At 42.5% G+C, this 21,283-nt stretch overlaps 1 protein-coding gene across 12 annotated transcripts in view; it reads right to left on the bottom strand.

The window, feature by feature from the left end:
• The window catches only part of FGFR2 (fibroblast growth factor receptor 2), a 139,463-nt gene that overhangs the window by 98,067 nt on the left and 20,113 nt on the right, over positions 1 to 21,283 (bottom strand). For 4 of the 12 annotated variants that reach the window (XM_088670502.1, XM_088670504.1, XM_088670503.1 and 1 more), the window contains exons 1-2: positions 12,954 to 13,093; positions 4,991 to 5,254 (exon numbers count right to left, since the gene is read on the bottom strand). In XM_088670502.1, the coding sequence (XP_088526628.1) occupies positions 4,991 to 5,165 (175 nt within the window). In that variant the 5' untranslated portion in view covers positions 5,166 to 5,254; positions 12,954 to 13,093. Of the gene's footprint in view, positions 1 to 4,990; positions 5,255 to 12,353; positions 12,615 to 12,658; positions 12,678 to 12,953; positions 13,599 to 21,283 lie in introns of those variants that run through there. The other 8 variants (XM_088670497.1, XM_035138085.3, XM_035138084.3 and 5 more) reach the window with 7 other exon arrangements.

Genomic DNA, 21,283 nt, shown 5'->3' with positions numbered 1-21,283 from the left:
AGAAATATCTGAAATGAGAAATAATAATAAAAAATCCTTCCAGTAGCAGCTTAGAGACCAACTAAGTTTGTCATAGGTATGAGCTTTCGTGTGCATGCACACGAAAGCTCATACCTATGACAAACTTAGTTGGTCTCTAAGCTGCTACTGGAAGGATTTTTTTTTTTACTGCGTCAGACCAGACCTGTAACTGAAATGAGAAGGCAGCCTACATGAAGGTGCACCTCAAAGATGCCCTTGGCCACAACCACTACCTGCTCTTCCAGGTGAAGTACCACGAACACCAAAATGTCCCTGAAATGTGTTAATGTTCAATTGCTGTAATAGGTTTTGGACTTCATAAATATTCTGTAAATGAGGCTCACTATAGTCACAACCACACCATACAGGCATTCCTGAAAGAATCCTGGAAACTTTAGTTCATTAAGAGTTCTAGAAATTGTAGCTCTGTGAGGAATCCCCTAACAACTCTCAGCACCCTTAACAAACTACAGTTCCCAGCATTCTTTTGGCTGTTAGGGTGGTATAAATGTGCTTTAAATGTATGATATGGATGTGACCCAAGTGTAGTAAATGAAGGGGGAGAAAATTTGCTATACTCACTTCCCTGGGAGTAAGCCTCACTGAACTCAATGGGTCTTACTTTGAAGTAGAGATGCTCAGAGGATATGACTGTGTGCTCACCAGTATTAAGATGCTATAATATTTATGTGATCTTTCTGAGAACTTTCTCTTCAAATAAAATAATATGTTCAATTTATTTGCAGCTTAAAAATCATTTTATAATAATTTTGTTTGACGAGGTTAATCCAAATTTTATCCAATCTTACACAGGCATTTTTAGAAGAAGTCCCAGACAAACTTTCCTGGGAGTAAGCCCCATTTTACATGGGGGGAGTTGCTCCTAAGTAAGCATGTGCTGGATTCTGATGCTAATCCAATTCACTAAATAATTCCTTTACAGTCACATGAAGTGTCTTACATTCTATTCTTGACTCAAGTAGTAAGGCTTAGGAGGATGCTGAGGGGTCTTTAGACCTCCCCAGAGAATAAGAATGTTTCCCCCCCCACTGCAGAATGTACCATTGAAAAAAAGACAACAGCGTAAAAAAAAAAGTAGTGTTTGCAACAGGACCTGAGCAAATTATGGCATTTGAATTCCATTATCATCCCACACTTCTGCATCTCTTCTGCTACATGAAAGTTCTTATTATGCCATTAGGTTTGGAAGCCTGTTTTCTCTCTGATAGTAATTCTCCAGTGTTCTCACATCTGAAATGGTTTCATATATGTAAACGACATTTCTGCCGCAGGGGAAAAAAAAGGTTGTTTTTCAATAATGTGACATGCTGATAAGATCCAGATTCTGTACAGTGAATATCTAGTCCAGAAGCAAGATGCTTTAAAAATGCACACTCCCTTCAAAGAGCTAATCAAAAGACAATCCCCACCCCTTAAAAAAATATGAATAACTACTATGATGATCCCAAAGAGTGGATTCTTCCTTTACTACAACATTCTGCACTGGGCTGTAGAAACATCCCTGCCACTTTAAGCCTATGATCAGGAGGCTTAGGACTCAGAATAGGAAACAGCCAGCAAAGCAAATTACTGAACATAAACCAAGAAGCACACAAAATGTTTTTTTTTTTAAAAAAAAAAACCCCACCTTAAACTTTCTTTGGAAAACAAGTATAGCAGGCTGCTAGCCCTCATGGTTGCAGAGAAATTCTTGAACATATGTTGATGATTTATCAGAAGCAAGATGGAGAAAGCATTGTTTTTCCATCCTGTTTCATGAGCTCTACCCTCCCAGCACCTTATCCCAAAACGACCTCATAATATCGCTAGACACCTTTCCATTCCAACTTCTCCCCCCCCCCTCCACTATTCTAGCCTATACTGGTGGCAGCAGTGACTGCTGGTAGTGGAGGTGGGGAAATGAACAGCATAGTAACATCAGGACACAGGATAAGTTGTTCTTCATATTATGCTAGGGCAGGCATCCCCAAACTGCGGCCCTCCAGATGTTTTGGCCTACAACTCCCATGATCCCTAGCTAAGAGGACCAGTGGTCAGGGATGATGGGAATTGTAGTCCAAAACATCTGGAGGTCTGAAGTTTGGGGATGCCTGTGCTAAGGATTCATCCCTGATCCCTTAATTCCTATCATACAGGCTGGCTGGGCCTGATGGGAGTTGGAGTCCAACAAGGTCTGGAAGGCCTCTGTGGGGGGAAGAGAGGACCAGTAAGACATTCAGCTGCCCTTAAAACAGCAGGGCTTTAGTTGGACGCATTCCCAAGGCAGCAAGCAACCAAGCAAGCTGCAGGTGCATGCCTTAAACATGTCATGAGTCCTGCCTCTTTTAATCTCACCCAATCAAAAATGCCATCTCTAGTGGGCTCGGCTGAAGACAGGCTGTGTTATCACTACACTTCATTAAGATTTTTTTCCCCCTATAAATGCATAATTCAACCAGATCACCAATGTAAATAAACTCTGAGAATTGATTCTCAATTTCTGGGTATCTCTGGGAAGGCATAATTTCATATACAAATGAGTAAGCAAAAAGAAACAGAATCAATTATGCATTCCAACAAACGGAGGAGAGGGGTGGGAGAGGGAGGAAGCAAGCCATAGTCCTATATGATATACAGAGGCCAAATCGCCTCAACAAAGCATCTGGGAGAAGACACGTTTCATGAACATTAGACTGATGAGATTGTTTTGACAGTTCGGATAATATAAATGTGTTAGCTCATTGTATTACAAGATAACAGCAACTATATTAAGAATGCACTAGCCCCCTTGCTGTGAGGCCCAGGAGGTGGGGAGGGGGGGTAGAGCACAGGGGCCCTCTATTCCATTCAGCATAATGCAAACTTTCTTACTCCCAATACATAGACTGTAATCAAAAACATCATCTTAAAATTCCAAAAATACCACAGTTTGAGGAACTTGGGAGTCTGGGCGTCCCTAAACGAATATCAGCTCCAGAGGAGAGCTCCAAACGATTATGGCTGCAAAAACCCTCATTTGTACAAGACACAATAGCAATCTGAAGTGTTGTCATTCTTCTGTGTTTTCTTTGGCATGCACCAGCATGCAGATTTTGTTTGGATTTCAGAACACCCCTGTAGCGTTTGCACTGCAGGATTTTTCTGCAGCTTGGAAACAATAAGGGGAAAAGTCGCTGGAAAACTAGCAAGAACCAAACATACCCACAAAAAAGGGTCCATTTTTCCATTAGCAGCCCAACACAATACGCTACTCATGGACTAAATGTGGCCCCACATGTCTGTTTTGGGGACCCACCAAGGATTCCCTTCACTTCCACCATGCACCATTTATCAACTCGGTGCTGTCCAAGAGTTGCCGTCTTTGAATATTCACAAGTCTTTTGGATAGCTTCCCAAATTCTGGGGTACCAGAATTTTGGCAGGACCAGCACACCTCCACAACCCTAAAACCTACCTTTACACACTGCATCTATCTGGGGATAGATTCTCCAACCAATGGCACAAAAGATGCCAGTCCTACACCTTCATGGGCTCATAATAATTGGAATAGAGGGCTTAGGGTGAAAGGAAATGCAACAGAAAAATCCTTAGCAGGTGCATATAGTAATAAATGATAATGCAAATCTAGTGATGTAGGCATCTATGAGTCCAATAAACATGGCATTGCTCTGTCAAGTAAATTAAGATATATAAACATTAATTGTGCTGCATGTGGTTCATGAGACAGCTAAAGGTCACCCCAAATTAATGATAAGTGAAGAAGAAGAAGAGTTTGGATTTGATATCCCGCTTTATCACTACCCGAAGGAGTCTCAAAGCGGCTAACATTCTCCTTTCCCTTCCTCCCCCACAACAAACACTCTGTGAGGTGGGTGGGGCTGAGAGACTTCAGAGAAGTGTGACTAGCCCAAGGTCACCCAGCAGCTGCATGTGGAGGAGCGGAGACGTGAACCCGGCTCCCCAGATTACGAGTCTACCACACTGGCTCTCTGGTCACTGGTAATAAAATGGCTTTTGTGCTCATTTTTAAGCTATGCATCTCTTTTCAACGCACTACCTGTGGACAAATTACAATGAACAAACAGAGAGGGATTTTTTCCCCCAAACAAGAGAAGCAATTTTTATGCACAATGTTGCCTTTTTTGCTCTGAAATAGCTTAGCATGTTAAACATATTTATGAAATTTTGGACAGAATCCCAACAGACTGCTGTTAAATACTATGGTTTAGAAGGCCTTATTCCTCTTGAGAAATGACTAAAACCTTATTTGAGGATGGATACCCCAGTGTGAGCCCAGTCTTTTTTCATGTTACTGATGTCATGTTTTAAGACTGAGTACAGGAGAAGATGACCTTTCAGAATTCAAAGCCTAGCTCAAACAAAATTCATGAAGTTATTTGTAGGCTTAAGTTGTCAAACAATGAATTAATGTACACATCTCCTTAACCAACCAAAAAACAGTGCAAACCTATAAATGTCTATTCAGCAGTAAATCCCAGTTTTCAGTGGCTTTTCTCCCAGTTAAATGTGTATACAGAATCGCAATCTTAACTTTCTTAAAATAGTAGTAGCTTACTTGCGAGTTCTAAGGAGGAAAGCTTTGAAAATACTTGTTCTAGGGGTCACATTATAACCAACATGGTAGTTACATATATGTTACCAATACATCCTCCTATATTTTGTCCATAGCCACATTTTCTCCCTTAGCACTGAAGCTAAAAGTCACACCTGGAATTAGTCACAGCATCATTCTTCTGTTGGGTCCAATAGAGCAGTGTCAATGGTAACAACACAGGTGACAGAAAACTAAGTTCCTGTGTGGAATAGTTTCCACAAATCACACAAGTGATGCGATCACCTTGGTGCTGGTGGTACATGGTTATTTATACAGAGCCTGAACTTCCTTGGAAATTAATGACCCCATTCAAAAAAACAAAGCTTAAACAAACAAACAACAACAGTGACTCACCTTCAGGTTCCAAAGTGGTGTCTTCACCAACTAAATTGTATGATGGCCGAGCCAATGAAAATCCAGCCATGGTGATCATCACCAGGCAGATAAGGCAACATGAATTCCAACTGACCATCTTCTCAATGCCAGTCCCTGATCCTCTTCCATACCTCCATGTGGACTTTACTCCCATCTGAGCTCCTCTACGCAAGCATGGGCTGAAAGGAGCACCTTAAGCCTTGATAATAAGTACCTTCTTACTCCCGATTGCTGCTGATTCTCCTAAGGGAAAAGGAGAAGGACATTTGGTGAGTTAAGGAAACCAGAATTTCTGCATTTAAATTGCAAAATCCCCAGTCATGCCTCCATTTTCATCAATGGTTCAGACAAATCCAGGACCTGCTCCATTATTTATTTTATTATTATTATTATTATTATTATTATTATTATTATTATTATTATTGGAGGACTCCAACATAGGAGGTTCCCTGGAGTCCTGAAGTGAGTTGGAGGGAGAAGTAACATAAGCAACAGGTTGGGTAGGAAACTGGGTGCAAGCCTGTGTGAACCAAAAAGGCTAGAGAAGCACAGAAAGGATTACAAGGAAGCTCAGAGCAGGATTGCCTGGGTGTTTGCTGATAAACTTTCTCTTCTGTTGGAAATCCTTCACTCTATCAGAAACTGCTACAAATTGCACATCATTAAGCTTTAGCTTCATTTTCAAATGGATCATCTGAGGCTGAAGAAATATAGTCATAGTGGTCAAATACTAAGTCCATTCTTTTGGTAAAAGCCTACATAAGTATCAGTAGGCTCTGGAACATATGTATTCAAGTTCTACATCTACTGACTCACTGAGCCAATTTAAAGCTACAGAAATAACACATGGCACCTTACTGGATGTTACTACTTTAGTGCAGGCAGATGACCTCCATGCTTGAATATTTCAACACCTAAAGAATTCCCCTCACACAGAAAACTGTGTGTGTCACTGAAATTAATACCATTTCATCATTTTCCCCTGATGGCCTAGTTTACTGTATTCAGGGAGATAGTGGTGTTGCCTAGAAGTGATAGAACATGCAATCAACCACGTGCACCCTGAACTGATATAATCAAAATAAAAAACTTCCTTCAGTAGCACCTTAAAAACCAACTAAGTTTTTATTTTGGTATGAGCTTTCGTGTGCATGCACACTTCTGAAGTTTTTTATTTTGTTTCGACTCAGACCAACACGGCTACCTACCTGATATAATCAAGGAAGAGCTTTACTACGTATGTGCCATATTGCTTTTGTTTCTCTCTCTTTTATATCATAACCACAGACAAAAAACTAAAAACTCTCACTCAGCCTCAGGTCTCAATCTGTGAACCTGCCTCCAGGGTTGTTCCAAAGGGAAAACAAAATAAAGTACATTTAATGTGATTTAAGCAAGAAGGAACAGCAATACACAACTACGGTACCAATCTAACCTTCAAACACTCCTAACACTATGGCTTAGTATACTTTCCCCCTGCTTAAATTATACAACATATTCCAGTTTTCATTCTAAAAGCCAAAGTCAAATATTACAGTAAGTACAGGCAGTAACCATTTTAGGTGTGTCCAAATGACATCCAGTCGCCAACACGGAAGAATGGGAGCAGAACGGGGTGGAACAGGGGTGGGGTGCACAGGGGCCAGGAATGGAACCCCATGTGAAATGGTCACCACCTCCAGTATTAAGTCGTCAAGAATGCAGAGTTCTAATCCTGAAGATGCAGATTACCAGCTCAAGGCCCAAATAACCATGCAATATTCTTCAGGATTTAGAACAAGGAGCCCATTCTCAGTTTTGAACAGATACACCTGACATTTGAAAATACTCATTCTATACATGCAAAGCAACCTTGCACATTTGCTAGGAAGTAAGCCCCACTATGTTGAACCATCCTATTCTAAACAGTATGTATAAAGGCAGAAAAATACTCCCCTGGCTACAGGGAAGGGCAGTAGGCTCAGTAGTACCGGTAGTAGAGCATCTGCTTTTTATGCAGAAGGTCCCAGATTCAATTTGCAGCATCTCCAGGAAGGGCTAGGAACACCCCCTGTCTAAAACACGGGAGCAAGGGTCTGATTCGGTTAAAGGCAGCTTTCTATGTGCCCTAAATACCTGTTGTATGACTATCTGTTATGAAGCATGAAGGCAGCTTCCTCTGTTTCTAAGAAGAAAATGAAGGAAAAGCAGCAGCCTGGTTGGCCCTCTTGCCTGGAGAGATGCAGCAGCAAAGAGAGGGAAGGCGTTGCTCATTTGGGGAGGAGGGAAATAAGTGTATTAATGGGGCCCATGTCTCCAGGACACATGAATATTTCTTCGTGCTCTTGGGCTGAGGAGTTTTCAGATGCCAGCTCATTGCTTAAGGGAGCTACTTTAATCAAAAAATATCTATGAAGTTTGTTTTAAGCAAATAACATAATTGTGTACATGTGCAGGCCCATCATGTTTCGTTTTACAAAATTACCACATTCTATTTTTGCCCTGTGCAAATCCTTCCATGAATTTGCATGGCAGAAGGCCAAGAATCAATTAGAGCAGTCCCTCTCTCTCTCTCTCTCTCTCTCTCTCTCTCTCTCTCTCTCTCTCTCTCTCTCTCTCTCTCTTTATCAAGGTACACACGGCCAGACAATTCAAGATAAAGATAGAGCAACTCGAAGCTCTGTTCAGGGACAGCTAGCCTTACAAGGTTTGGAAGTGTACCATAAAGTGCCCTTTCATGCAATTAAGTCTGAAATCTTCCAAACATTCAACTCCAGAGCATTCTGTTCTGGAGCAAGTGATTACAAGACTGAACATTCTGGAGTATGTGATTTGTGGGCTGAAATGCACATTTGTCTATAAAAGCAGTTGTCCTGAAATAGGGAACTCTGGATTCATCTTGCTGAGATCTGTAACTGTTATTGCTCAACGCTCATATGGCACAGACCATACAAGGGATAGAGTCCCAGTCCAGGAGGCTTGCAAGCTAAACCAGGCAAGGGGAAGCCGGGAGGAAGCGATGATGTGGCATGCGTAGTGGAAATGGAGTAAAGGAGAGCCAGGTGCCAAAGGAGAAGCAGGTAACATGAGTTAACTTTACCTATTGGCGCACCTGCAGCACCTCACCTATGAAACTCAGTTCTTGGTCTCAAGCAATCCACCATTCTTTCATCCCCACCTCCTACCTGCAGTATGGAGAAAGCAGCACTTCTACCAACTTAACAGGACACTTATAGACTCATAGAGTTGCAGAGTTAGAAGTGACCCTGAGAATCATCTGGTCCAAGCCCCTGCAATGCAGGAATATGCAGAATATTCAGGGATCAAACCTGTGACCTTGGTGTTTTTATCAGCACCCACTCCAACAAACTGAGCTTGTAAGGATTGATTGAGATAACGTATGCAAAGCGCTTTGAAAACTCAAGAGAAGGGGTTGTGCACACCCACATTCAAGGCACAAGAGTGTGAGAGAAGTAGCTGCAATCGATAAAACAGAGGGCCAATTGAGATGCACAAGGCGACAGCTCCCAAGAAAACTCTGATGGCCTGGATGAGAACAGCATTTACGAAGCACCTTAGTAACTGGACCAAACAAAAACCTCTTTTGTTCCCTCACACAAACACAGCACCCAGACTTCAGGAGGCAAATAAATCAAGCAGCCATGGCAATTATGCTCTTCTGTGCGATATGGTCAGTGATGGATTTCCAGAGGTTATCTGTCAACTGTGAAAGAACAATAGATAAAGCTATTCTCATTTTACCTATTCTGCTCTCATCCCTGCGCTACCCTCTTACACTCCGAGCACAGCAATAACTCAAGAACCTTTCCTCCCTTTGGCTGCAGGAGACCCAAATTCCAGTTGCTACTCTTTGTTTAGTCTGTGCTCTTTCTTTCTCTCAACCTAACCTACATCACATACTGTGAGTCTATAGGGTAAAGAGCTCTGCTCACCCAAAGATCTAGAAGTGGTATGTTATCATGCTGCCCACAGTAAAGGTAAAGGTAAAGGGACCCCTGACCATTAGGTCCAATCGTGACGGACTCTGGGGTTGCGGCGCTCATCTCGCATTATTGGCCGAGGGAGCTGGCGTACAGCTTCCGGGTCATGTGGCCAGCATGACTAAGCCGCTTCTGGCGAACCAGAGGAGCACACGGAAACGCCATTTACCTTCCCGCTGGAGTGGTACCTATTTATCTACTAGCACTTTGACATGCTTTTGAACTGCTAGGTTGGCAGGAGCTGGGACCGAGCAACGGGAGCTCACCCCGTCGCGGGGATTCGAACCACCAACCTTAGTTATCTCAAAGTATATCAGGGAAAAGTAGTTATGGGCAAAATCCTTCCAGCTCAATATCTGACATAAAATTGCCAAAACTGGACAACAATGGAGACAATGTATGCTGCCCAATAGAGAAAATGCAATCGAGGGTTTTCTAATGTGTTACTTAGTTTTGGCTGCTACTTAAGGAATGTCATGCTTCAGAAACAGCACATGCAATTCCTTAAAACGTTTACCAGTAAGATCTTTGGTGAAATAAACCCTTCAGTGCACAATATTTTCTTGAAAGGTCACTGTTGATTTGATACTTAAAGCTAGAAAATGGGACTGAGTCAACCTCACACAGCATATTAAAGAAACTGATGAAATATATTATCAATAAAGGGCATGGGAGGCTTAAAAGCATGCAATCCTTTTAAATAAATTTAATTTCTATAGCTGCGTAATGGTTATAGCCAGCCACGGAGACCCATTTGTTCTGCTCCTACAAACCACCTAAAGTGCTTCTCTCAAACCCATCAGTCCCTCACCAGACTACTGATGCCTTATTACAGGATTCATAATCTCTCTAAGAGTATACAAGTTACCCATAACTCTATCTTAATGGAAATATATACTGTCAGAATTTTAAAAGGGGATATAACATAAGGCTTTGTGAGGGGGGGAGAGAGAAGAGGAGACAGAATAGTTTATTCTATGGAGATGTAACAAAAGTGAGACTAACATCTTACAACACACTTAACTTCAGCAAAACTACCAGGCAAGAAACTTGAAAGTCCAACTTGATATATTTTTAAAGAGCACAATTCACTCTTTCCCTATAAGACATTGGAACTAATATACCCCTTACACGTCAACAGCAAACTCAGCAAGCCTTTGAATTACATAATTCTCACTACATCATTTCCACGGGGAACATTAGTCTCCCCAATTACGGAGTCCCGCTTCCATCTCTCCAAGCATATGGGCCTCTCTAGAAGGTGGAGGGGGTGGGGACCCAGACTCCAGTTCCTTCCCTTATCTTACATGCTATAGTCACTGCTGGACGGTTTTATAGGGAGACCTCCTACCCTGGGGTAATTATGTACCTATCTCAATGTTTGGCACACAGTCCCAGCATGCTTCTTGGCCTTCACAATTCTGGCTTCCTGACTACAATAGCATAATCCCTCCTGGAGTCTCAGGCTCAGTGAAAGCCACACGTAGTGTTTATTTTTCCTCTTGAAAGGGAACTCTTTTCTCTCTTCTATACTGCCCTATACTGGGGAAGGAGTTGTCAGCCACCCATGATTGATGGCTAGCCTGGCCACCCGCTCATCAAGTCAATTTTCACCTCAGTCACATACCTGCCCAAATGCCTTTGCCAAACTGACAAGCATGGGAAAAAACAGCCTGGGGTTGGAGCCCTACCAAATTCCTTCAAGCTGCCACATTTATTTACTTTTTTTTATGCGCAGGCAAACAAGTTGTACTTGTTCTAGAGAGGCAGTAATTAAATTCAAGCCTAAGTATTCATTTTAATCTAGCTCCATTGTTATGTGGGCAGTGTTTATCACTCCCCAGGGAGGTTGTAATTTGCAGAGAGTATGTCATTCAAATCAATACTCTGACCTGTGTATCCTCCCTAGGCATTTAGAGTACAGCCACACACACACAAAAAAAATCTGTGCAAGTGTGGATCAATGTCCTCCACCAGCTTATAGAAAATTAGCTGTATAGCAATTAAGTGACAGTAGACTGAGTCTGATCGCAGGAGGAGAGTGAAGCCCCACTAACCCCTTCACACTGCCATCTTCAAAGGGATCGGCTATTAAACATTAATTCTGGACGGTTATTCGGGAAAACAGCCTGGCAGCATCAATAGTTTTGCATTGTCTGAACTTCCTTCATTCACTTTTCTTGGGGACTAGCCTGTTTTTCTCCAAGTCTTCTGCAGATCAGAAAGAGAGAGGGGGAAATCTGCATTTTAATTGACATTCCACAGAGGTCCAGAGGCCGCTTATTGCAGTCTATTCAAACCAAACAGGCTTTTCAGATGAAAATGAGTAAAGGCAAGTAGAAGATTTACAGGGATTTGGTACAAAAGAGACAATGGGGTTTGAAATGTTGATGGCGCTTCACACCAGCCACATAATGGGCCCCTGTTTGAAAGGCAGTTTTATACACAGAATATATATATATATATATAGAGAGAGAGAGAGAGAGAGAGAGAATATATATAAAAAATTGGGATCTCGTCACTATTATGGATCGCATCACTAACACACACACCACCTCCCCAAGAGAAGAACCTCCTGTTCTCTTGGTTTGTGTTATTTGCACATCATGTTTCCACTAAGCTCCATGTAAATCACTTCTCTCCATATGCACAGATTGTTGCAACAGTCACTAAAGGATTCCATGTGGGGTTTTTTTTTTGGGGGGGGGGTGCCTAACTAGGTTCTTCCGCAGCACTATAGGTGAAAGAATCTGCACAGGCTACAGGCTTTGATGTGTTCAGCATCGCTATAGCCCTGCAACTGAATAAACTAGATCCCCTCCAATTCCCCCCTCTTCAAACAAAAGCCCTTTAATGCCACGCCAATTAAATCATAGCTCTACAATTTGGGTCCTGTTACAACCATAAAAAATCCACAATGATTCCTTTTCTTTATGGAATACATTCTGCATATCATCTTATCTGGAAATATAAACAGGGATGGGGGCTCAGTCGGGGTTTAGTGCCTAAAAAAATAAGCTGCCAAGTGAAAACCTCTGACCTAGGAACAACTGCACTCTGCACATGCTCAATAGTTCATCTTGTCATCTTTCCAATGCCCCATGCCCTGGCAACAGTTTTTTAAGCAGGTACACCTTTGCTCAGATTAATGAACTCAATAGGCTAACATGTCAGACGAGGATGAAATATGCATAACAATACTATTTAAACTTTTTTTACTATGGAGAAGTAGAAGGGGAGAAGAAGTGGTTCAGAACTTCGCCTGCTTCTTGAAAGAAAGAAACAACCTTGTCGCCACCTTTGCCATCCTAAGCACTTCCACCTTTGCGCAAAGCCCCCAGGAACCCTTGGAATTTACGCACTTCCAAATCCATGTGTTAAACCGCAGCCTCGCCTGCCGTGCCATCTAAACCACATCACCATGGAAGACCTCTGAGCGAAAAGCGCCGTTCGCAAAGGGCTAAAAAGTAGAGGCATGCGACGGAGGAAGAGAGGGGTGCAAACTGTCAACGGCAAGAGGAGCGGGAAGGATCCTTGCGGGCGCCCTTTCGGAAAGGAGCTCCCGCGCTCCCAGACCTTCGGGTGGATCCACACCCGCGCCAGCCCCCACGCCACCTGTGGGGGCCACCGATCAGACCCACGCAAAATATGGAGGGCGTGCGCTTACTACGCCTCGGCAGTTGCCACATGTCGCTCGGCGAAAACATCCCAAATGCCAGGTTGCGCAACGTCGCCGCTCCGGGAGATGCCCCGGCTTTGCACATTTCGATCGCGCAAGCGGCACACACGTTGCTTCACAAATGCACAACGCGATCGCACGGAGGTGGCCTAGGGAACCTCACTCCTGGAGATCCTAAGGATTCCTCTCTCTCTCTCTCTCTTCCCCGATCGCCCCCCTTTCCTTTCCTTTCCTCCCCTGGCCCCCTCTCCTCTCTACTGCAAGCCAAGCCTGGTCCAATTACCTGGTATGAAAAGGCTCCGCGTAAGCGATCCGCTCTTCCTTTGCAGCAGGCGTGTGTGCGGGATGAAGCCCGGCGGCGCCCGCAGCCTTCTTTTTCCCCGCAGCGGGGAGAGGAGGAGAAGGAGAGGAGCACCTCTCCGCAAAGAAAAAAAAAGCCCCACGATCTCGCCTCTCCGCCTTTACTCCGCGCGCAGCCGCTCCAACCCGTCGCTGCGAAGCCCCGGACCCGCGCGGGGAGACTGGGCCACCGTCGCCCCCATCACCGCTGGCGAGCCAAACGCTGCCTTCTTTTCCGGCGCCCCCAAACCTCTCCAAAAAACAAAACAAAACCTGGACGGAGCAGCAGAACGGGGCTGCGTTTGCTCTTTTATTTAGAGAAGGAGAAACTAAAGGGGGTTGAGAAAAAGGAGGCAAGCAGTGTGTCGCGATTTTTCTTTTTCTTTTGCTCTTCTCCACTTCTCTAAAGATCCAGGTTTAGGGAGAACTTCTCCAAAAGTTGTCGTTGCTCAGAAAAAGGAAAAAGCACAGCTGCCTTTAAGTCCAGATCCAGTCCATTCAGAATCCCTGTTGCAAGCAAACTCGAAAACTTTATCAGGTCTACAAGCCCTTTCTCTCCCTCTCTCTCTTTCTTCCCCCTCCTTCCTCTGGTCACTCCCCCGAAGTTGAAACCTGAGCCATTTCCTGGACAGTTCCTCTGCCAATCACAGCAGTTCAGCAATAGTTGAACTCCGCAGGCTCTTCCCCTCGCACTGGAGATGCATTAAGGAGAATAGGGCTCTCTCTCTCTCTCTCTCTCTCTTTCTTTCTTTCTCTCTGCCTCTCTCTCCCGCAACCTCATAGAAAGCACTCAGGGGGGAAAACGCCTCCAAGCGGCACCACAAAACCAGCAAGCAAAGAAGTACAGTAAAATAAAATGTCATCTCTGCGCACACACACAAACACACAGCCTACTGATGTATTGCTGATATTCACAGCCTTGACTGAAGTTTGGAAAGGATGTTGCATCCCAACATCTTATGCTGTGCTGTAGTTGCGTTAAAAAGAAAAGATTTCAGATAATTGAGTGATCACTTTTTGCCCTCTGGACTCTCCACCACCTGGTGGGCGCAGGAGGACCCACTGAAAATATCAACACACAAACACATGCACATCAAGACCAAATAGAGCTGTTTTGTGCGGCAGCAAAAATCACTTTTGTCTAGTCCGCAGCAACATAAACCTACTTAAAGCAATGGACTTAAGTGTCCGTGACTCTACACTGAATTGCTGCCATGATCCTGCAGACCGCAAGTACATGGTGGGACTACTCCTGAGTAAGCCAGTAACTTGAGGGGTACATCATGAGAACTTGCAGAATTGCTTAACTTTCTTGGTATATATTATGAAAGCATTAATCACGTTGTAACCATACCTCAAACTCTCAGTCTCCAGTCCCTCCAGTATCAGCCTTGGTGGCTCAGCAGCAACTAGTAGGGCAATGAAGAACCCATCCATGACATAGGGATTTCTGCATATTCAGAGGTATGGAGCAGGCACCCCCAAACTTTGGCCCTCCAGATGTTTTGGACTACAATTCCCATCTTCCCTGACCACTGGTCCTGTTAGCTAGGGATCATGGGAGTTGTAGGCCAAAACATCTGGAGGGCCGCAGTTTGGGGATGCCTGGTATGGAGAATTCTCTCTCTCTCTCTCTGTGTGTGTGTGTGTGTGTGTGTGTGTGTGTGTGTGTGTTGGGGGGGGGGAGACCCAAAGAACCTCCCCAACAAGGGCTGTATATGAGCAAATTCCTTTCCTAGGGACAGAAAGATAGAAACTGTCATGAAGTGATGATAGCGAGAGGGTGGGAGGGAGGCTATCGATAGCTGGGAAATTCAAATACAGTAGAAAAAGATAGTTGGTCTGAAAAATGCAGCTAACAATTGAGAGCTGTTGGAGAAAGAGAGGTGGGAAAAATGAGGGCTACCCATGGGACCACAGACCAATTTCTGAGTCTGAGTACAGTGGTACCTCGGTTTAAGTACACAATTGGTTCCGGCAGTCTGTACTTAACCTGAAGCGTACTTAACCTGAAGCGAACTTTCCTATTGAAAGTAATGGAAAGTGGATTAATCTGTTCCAGACGAGTCCGCGGAGTACTCAACCTGAAGCGTACTTAACCTGAAGCGAACTTTCCTATTGAAAGTAATGGAAAGTGGATTAATCTGTTCCAGACGAGTCCGCGGAGTACTCAACCTGAAGCGTACTTAACCTGAAGCGAACTTTCCCATTGAAAGTAATGGAAAGTGGATTAATCCATTCCAGACAGGTCCGTGGAGTACTTAAACTGAAAGTACTCAAACCGAAGCGAACTTAAACCGAGGTATGACTGCAGAAAGAATTTAGGAGGAAACTGATAGGAGATTGTTGGCCATCCATGGAGGAAAAAAGAGGGGAAGGGAGAGAGGGGGGGGAGCAAAATTACGACACTGCATACTGATAATACCACTGTACTTGAAAGGCAACAAGAATAGGAAGAAGGGACATTTCTCAAATAGACTGAAATTGTCGTCACACAAGGCAGATATTACTATCATAATGCAAGCATGTGAACCCCTGAACACTTTACTACTACTACTCCTGCTGTGTACTAAGCCATGGTTTGTCTTAAGGTATCCTATGAACAAACCATGGTTACAGCTTGTGCTTTATCTGGGGCGAAACAAACTATACACCTGGACTTGGATGCCATGCTGAGCTAAGCAATGGATTATCTCACCCCAGTGGAGCCGCAGCAGGACCAGAGGTAGAACAAAGCGGCTTAATCTCTTCTTCTGGAATCCACACATTCATGCTCAACCATGATTTTTTATTACTAAACCATGATTTATTATTACTATTATATTATTTGTTTGTTTGTTTATAAATTTATTTGTTTATAAATTTATTTGTATCCCACCTTTCTCCCAGTCTGGGACTCAAGGTGTCTTTTGGTTTGTGTTAAATACTTACCAGGTTAGAGAAACTTTGTACAATAAGTTGGGGCAAAACAGGAGGTTGCTTACACCCAGAAAACATATATGTTTTGAAATGTAGGAAAATATAATACGCACAAAACATAGCAAAATTGTGTGTGTGTGTGTGTGTGTGTGAGAGAGAGAGAGAGAGAGAGAGAGAGAGAGAGAGGGAGGGAGGGAGAGGGAGAGGGAGAGGGAGAGAGGGGGTAACAATAAAGAAAAAAAGGGAACAGATGCATGTTTTAAAAAGTGAAGTAAGAAAGAATGTTAAACACATCAGTATGTTTATTGAGAGTGTTGCAGGGACATATAATATGTCTCTACATGACAGTGGGGTGATGGTGGTGTGTTGTTTTTTTACCAAGAAGAGTTCTCCAGAGTGCCAAATGCATAATCAGTTTTGATAGAGGCAATTTGACACACGTGTGCCAGTATTGCTCAGGGAACATTTTAAGTGTGAATAAAGGGATGATTGTTACCAAATATATTGTTACAATGGAAAGGTCACTGTCCCTTCTGTAACGTGTTCAATATTTTTACAAAATCTTTTCACTGTTGAACTGCTGACAGCATTTCTTAGAGAATATTCACCAGTAAAACAATACATTGTCTTTGGGAGTCAATCCAAACATTTCCCTTGGATAGAAAGTACCCTGTTTTCAAATATAGGGAATAGGTGCAGCAAGAAAAGGCCAGGGCCAAAATAAGCCAGACAGTTCATTACCAGCCCCCCATTGTTTTTTATTTTATTTTTTGTCACTCAACAGCACAAAAATAATTGCTGAGGTGGAGAATCTAAAGAAAAAAAGAAAAAAATGATGTTCGTTTTGTGCCATTTGAGGAGAATTTTTCATTTTAAATTATTTTCAATATTTTGGTTTAATCTTTCTTTATTTCCAACTTTTACTTATTTTTCACTGTTAGCCACTTTTCTTTTGAAAGCAGAACATGTGTATTTTAGAAGGCTGTTGTCAAAAACACATTTTCAAGGAGGAAAAATAAAATCTGCCCATACCACGACAAATCAAAATCACATTTTATCATTTTTTAACTCCTCTTCATTTATGACCTACTTTGAAATGATTTTAACTAAACAATCTCAATTAAATTATTTCTACAGCCTTATTACCATCACTAAAAGATAAACAAAGCCTGAGAAAGTGTTTGCTTTCATGAGTTAATGGTGAATATTCAATTTTAGATCAAATCCTTAATGATACCATGAGGATTTCAGAATTGTTGTCTTAAATCTAATTCTTATAGTTCCAGATAAGTGTTTGGCATGATTTAAATGCAAAAATGGAGACGTTTAACCACACATTTATGTGAGTGTAAGTCCCTAAGATTGCATTGTTAGATAGTGTCAGTTTACACACTTATGAATTATAATTCAACAAGAAGAGTATTAGAGTCCAGTGTGAACATTTAAGATGGACTGTTCTGAAAAAAATCTATTAAATTTTTACTGACATATTCACTCATCTGCATGCAAAGAAATAGCCTTCCACATATAAATAGACTAGACAAGGAAGGCAATAAGTTTCTTTATTGGGGAAAAGCACATACCCAGCATTGATATAACATATGCATGGGTTTCCTCCCAAACCCTCACCAGCAATGCTGTTTTGGGTAGTCAGAAGCCCACTACTAAGGGATGTGGGTGGCGCTGTAGTCTAAACCACTGAGCCTCTTGGGCTTGCCAATCAGAAGGTTGGTGGTTCGAATCCGCACAATGGGGTGAGCTCCTATTGCTCTGTCCCAGCTCCTGCCTGCCTAGCAGTTCGAAAGCATGCCAGTGCAAGTAGATAAATGGCGGAAAGGTGAACAGCATTTCCGTGCACTCTGGTTTCCGTCACGGTGTTCCGTTGCACCAGAAGCAGATTAGTCAAGCTGATATTAAGAGTGGGCACCAAGGTGGTGCCCAGGAGGTGAAGGGACTTCCTCAACTGAACCCAACACCTCCTCATCACAGGGCCACTGTCTAATGGCTACAAGAAAGCCAGGGCTCAGGGCTTCTTTGCTCCTGGATCCTTAGCAACTGCTCAGCAGTGTTGAAGAGCTTGGTTAAACAGTGCATATGTAACTATAGTATCTGATCCCAGAAGATGAGGTGATGGTCAACAATTTGGAGGATTAGACAAATTCATGGAAAAGACGTTCATCAGTGGCTATTAGGCATGATGTTCTACCTCCACAGTTACAAATATCCTTATGACCCATGACTCTGGAATCTGTATCTTTACCAGGTCTAACACTGTACTTTGGTCAAGAGCAGGCATCCCCAAACTGCGGCTCTCCAGATGTTTTGGCCTACAACTCCCATGATCCCTAGCTAACAGGACCAGTGATCGGGGAAGATGGGAAATGTAGTCCAAAACATCTGGAGGGCAGAAGTTTGGGGGTGCCTGGTCAAGAGATAAAAATGAGTATATATTATAGCATATATTATAACGTCATCACCAATATAAATTCTTACTTTTTGGGAAGTAAGAAAAATATTTAAGATGCCAGAAACAAATTGCATATCTTATTAAGCCATGATAGACAGTTGTCTAAAAAGAAACACTCCATCAGGAATAATCTTAACATGCAATCCAAATCTACACGGCAACTTTTAAAAAATGTGTATCTGGAAATAAAGGACATAGATGAATCAATTAAAGTAAAGCAAAGTGACATTTAAACAAGAGCCTTAATTTATTCTGCAGCTATTTAATACAATTGAACATTTTGTATCAAATCTTCAATACTAACAGATAAATGCAACTTTCAAGGACAACAAATCTGCAACAAGATTGGTTCTCTCAACTGAAATAAAGCCAATGCAGATTCCTACTAAATTTAGTAAGACTAAGATCCTCCATCCCTATATTTGCATTCTTGCAGATATCACAAATTTCCTTACAAATTTCCAGAATTCCACTCCTGCGACTCTATGCCTCTGTTGCACAAAAAGCTTTTGCTGAATTGCACCTTTATTTTACTTATTTTTTTAATCACCACACGTCTTGGTACAAGTTTTGAGTTTTCTAATTCAAAAATTAACATGTCACAAGCATGGTACAGATTTCACAGCTCCAAGTGTGTCTCTCTCCCATTGAAAACATTGTTAACACATTCTCACATAAATTACCAGCGAGCACAGGAAGTAGCAATAGCTTTACTCCATTCATCAATAAGTTGGCTTCCTCTAAAAAAAGAAAAGGCTCCCCCAAAGATGACAACATATAGACACTTAATTATTATGTCTGGAAGCAGTTTTCAGAATTTATTCTTTCGGGTGATGAAAAGACAACAATTTATCAATAGCACCCTCTTCATTTAAATGAGCCAATTTTCAAGCTTGGGCACAACAACCCTCTCAGTTGAAGAAAAGCAGAAACATGTTTGGCAGTTAAAAAAAATCAATGCTGTCATCATATTTAGGCTTCAAGTGATCTCAGAAAGCCCAATAAGCTTTTCACACTAGTTAGGATGCTGAATGAAGGAATAATCTCTTTACGGGTTTTTTTTAAAAAAAATATATTATTATTATCATCACCATGCCCCTCTTCTTCTCAAAGTGGCCAGAATCCTTTTTGTCAATTCTGCTGCACGTGAATAGTGTGGCTAATAAGCCTATTAATGAGGTTCCACAGCGGAGTGTGAATAGGTAAATAAGCCCCAATCTGTCGAGGTTCAGCAGCAAGGGCAGTAAAGCCATCAAGAGCTAAAGGTGACAGTTTGAACTGAAATAGGAACAACAGCTCCAGGTTTCAAGCAAAAGAAAAGGCAGACAAGGCGCCCATTCAGAAACTCGCTACCCCCAACCGAACCCTATTATCTTGCTGTTTCTTCCCCCTTTATAAAATGCCTCGAGTAGTCGCTGTTTAAAAAAAGCTCTTGAGACGTCCTTTTTCATTCTGGTAATGATACATCAAGAGGGAATAAGGAAAATTAGGACCCCACTACCCCTCTGCACCACAACTTTCAAAAGGAGGAAAAGCCCTGCCTCTCAGCATATGGACTAAGTGAGAAAGGGATGTGGGGGGGGGGAGAGAGAGAGAAATGAAAAGGGGGGAGGGCGCTGGCATTCCAGATCCATGGATTCACTTTGTCCGTGGTTAGTCAGTCTGTCTATTTGGTCACTATTTTTGTATCAGATTTAATACATAAACATACCCTCCAACTTTTCTCTGATTAAAATAGGAACATCCTATTCCATATTTATTTATTTATTTATTTATTTACATACATACATACCCTCCCCATCTGACTGGGTTGCCCCAGTCAAACATAGATAGTGCAAGCTGGAAGGATGACATGAGGAGGATGCAACAGGGCAAGCACACACCCTTCCAATCAGTCCCCCCCCCATGCTATACCCCTGTGCAAACCTCACTAGGGCTGAAATTCCACAGCCTCAGGGCAATTACTGTATAGGAAATAATCTTCTCCTTGTGGCTGATGTTTTCCCTTTGCACAGAGTAAAGCTCATGGACACGGCCTTGCCTGTGCTGAATGTGCATGGTATAAGGGCTCAGATAGGGATGGAGCGTTTCTAATAGATATTGATCCCGGACCTTGAAGGAGTTTAAAGCTAAGCACCTGAACCTGGCACTAGGCCTAGAAACTAACTGGCCTCAGAATTAACTGGTTGAATGTGTTCATGTCTTTGCACTACCCATCTGTTAATAAGAGAACTTCACATGGCCCTCTAGTGGAAGGGATTTGCAAGATTTGCTCATGTGTGTAGACATTTATTGGCCTGTTTATCAGAAAACAGTTTCTGTAGCCACCAGGCCTCCATTGAAAGACTACAGCGTTGTTTAGAGTCAAAGTTGTGGGGCAACCAAAGCAAGAAAGTCTTTCAGATACGTGTGTGTGTGTGTGTGTGTGTGTGTGTGTGTGTGTGTTATTAATCAGCAAAAAGAAAGAAAATGCTTTGTATTGTAAATTTTGGAAATCAATCCAACTTCTATAGTTTCTTCCCCTCAGAGTCTCTGTCAACTCTAAGGAATTCCCAGCAGTAACCTATATAAAATCCTGCCAAGTCATAAGAAAGAGACAAGTGCTGATTGTACAATAGATTTGTGGGTCATGCAAAACGTTTACATCAATTTACATGCATTTTTCTCATTCCCACTGGCTGCTGGTGGCAAAATGCCCAGCATTGAATCCAGCAACAGGAGTCAACGGATAAGATCAATGTGATCAATATGACGAAACTGTTTATTTGGATCTTTGCCACTGGCCAGAATTAAAAGAGTGTTAAAAGGAGATTGTGGGCAAGAGTACTAAATTTCCAAGCTCTGCATAATATAAGTGCACAAACAGGGATGGAAAACTTGGGAGTCCA

The sequence above is a fragment of the Zootoca vivipara genome, chromosome 5 (genome assembly GCF_965207765.1).
Source record: "Zootoca vivipara chromosome 5, rZooViv2.hap1.1, whole genome shotgun sequence".
In the NCBI taxonomy this organism is placed as follows: domain Eukaryota; kingdom Metazoa; phylum Chordata; class Lepidosauria; order Squamata; family Lacertidae; genus Zootoca; species Zootoca vivipara.
This window is presented reverse-complemented; position numbering and strand designations above follow the sequence as displayed.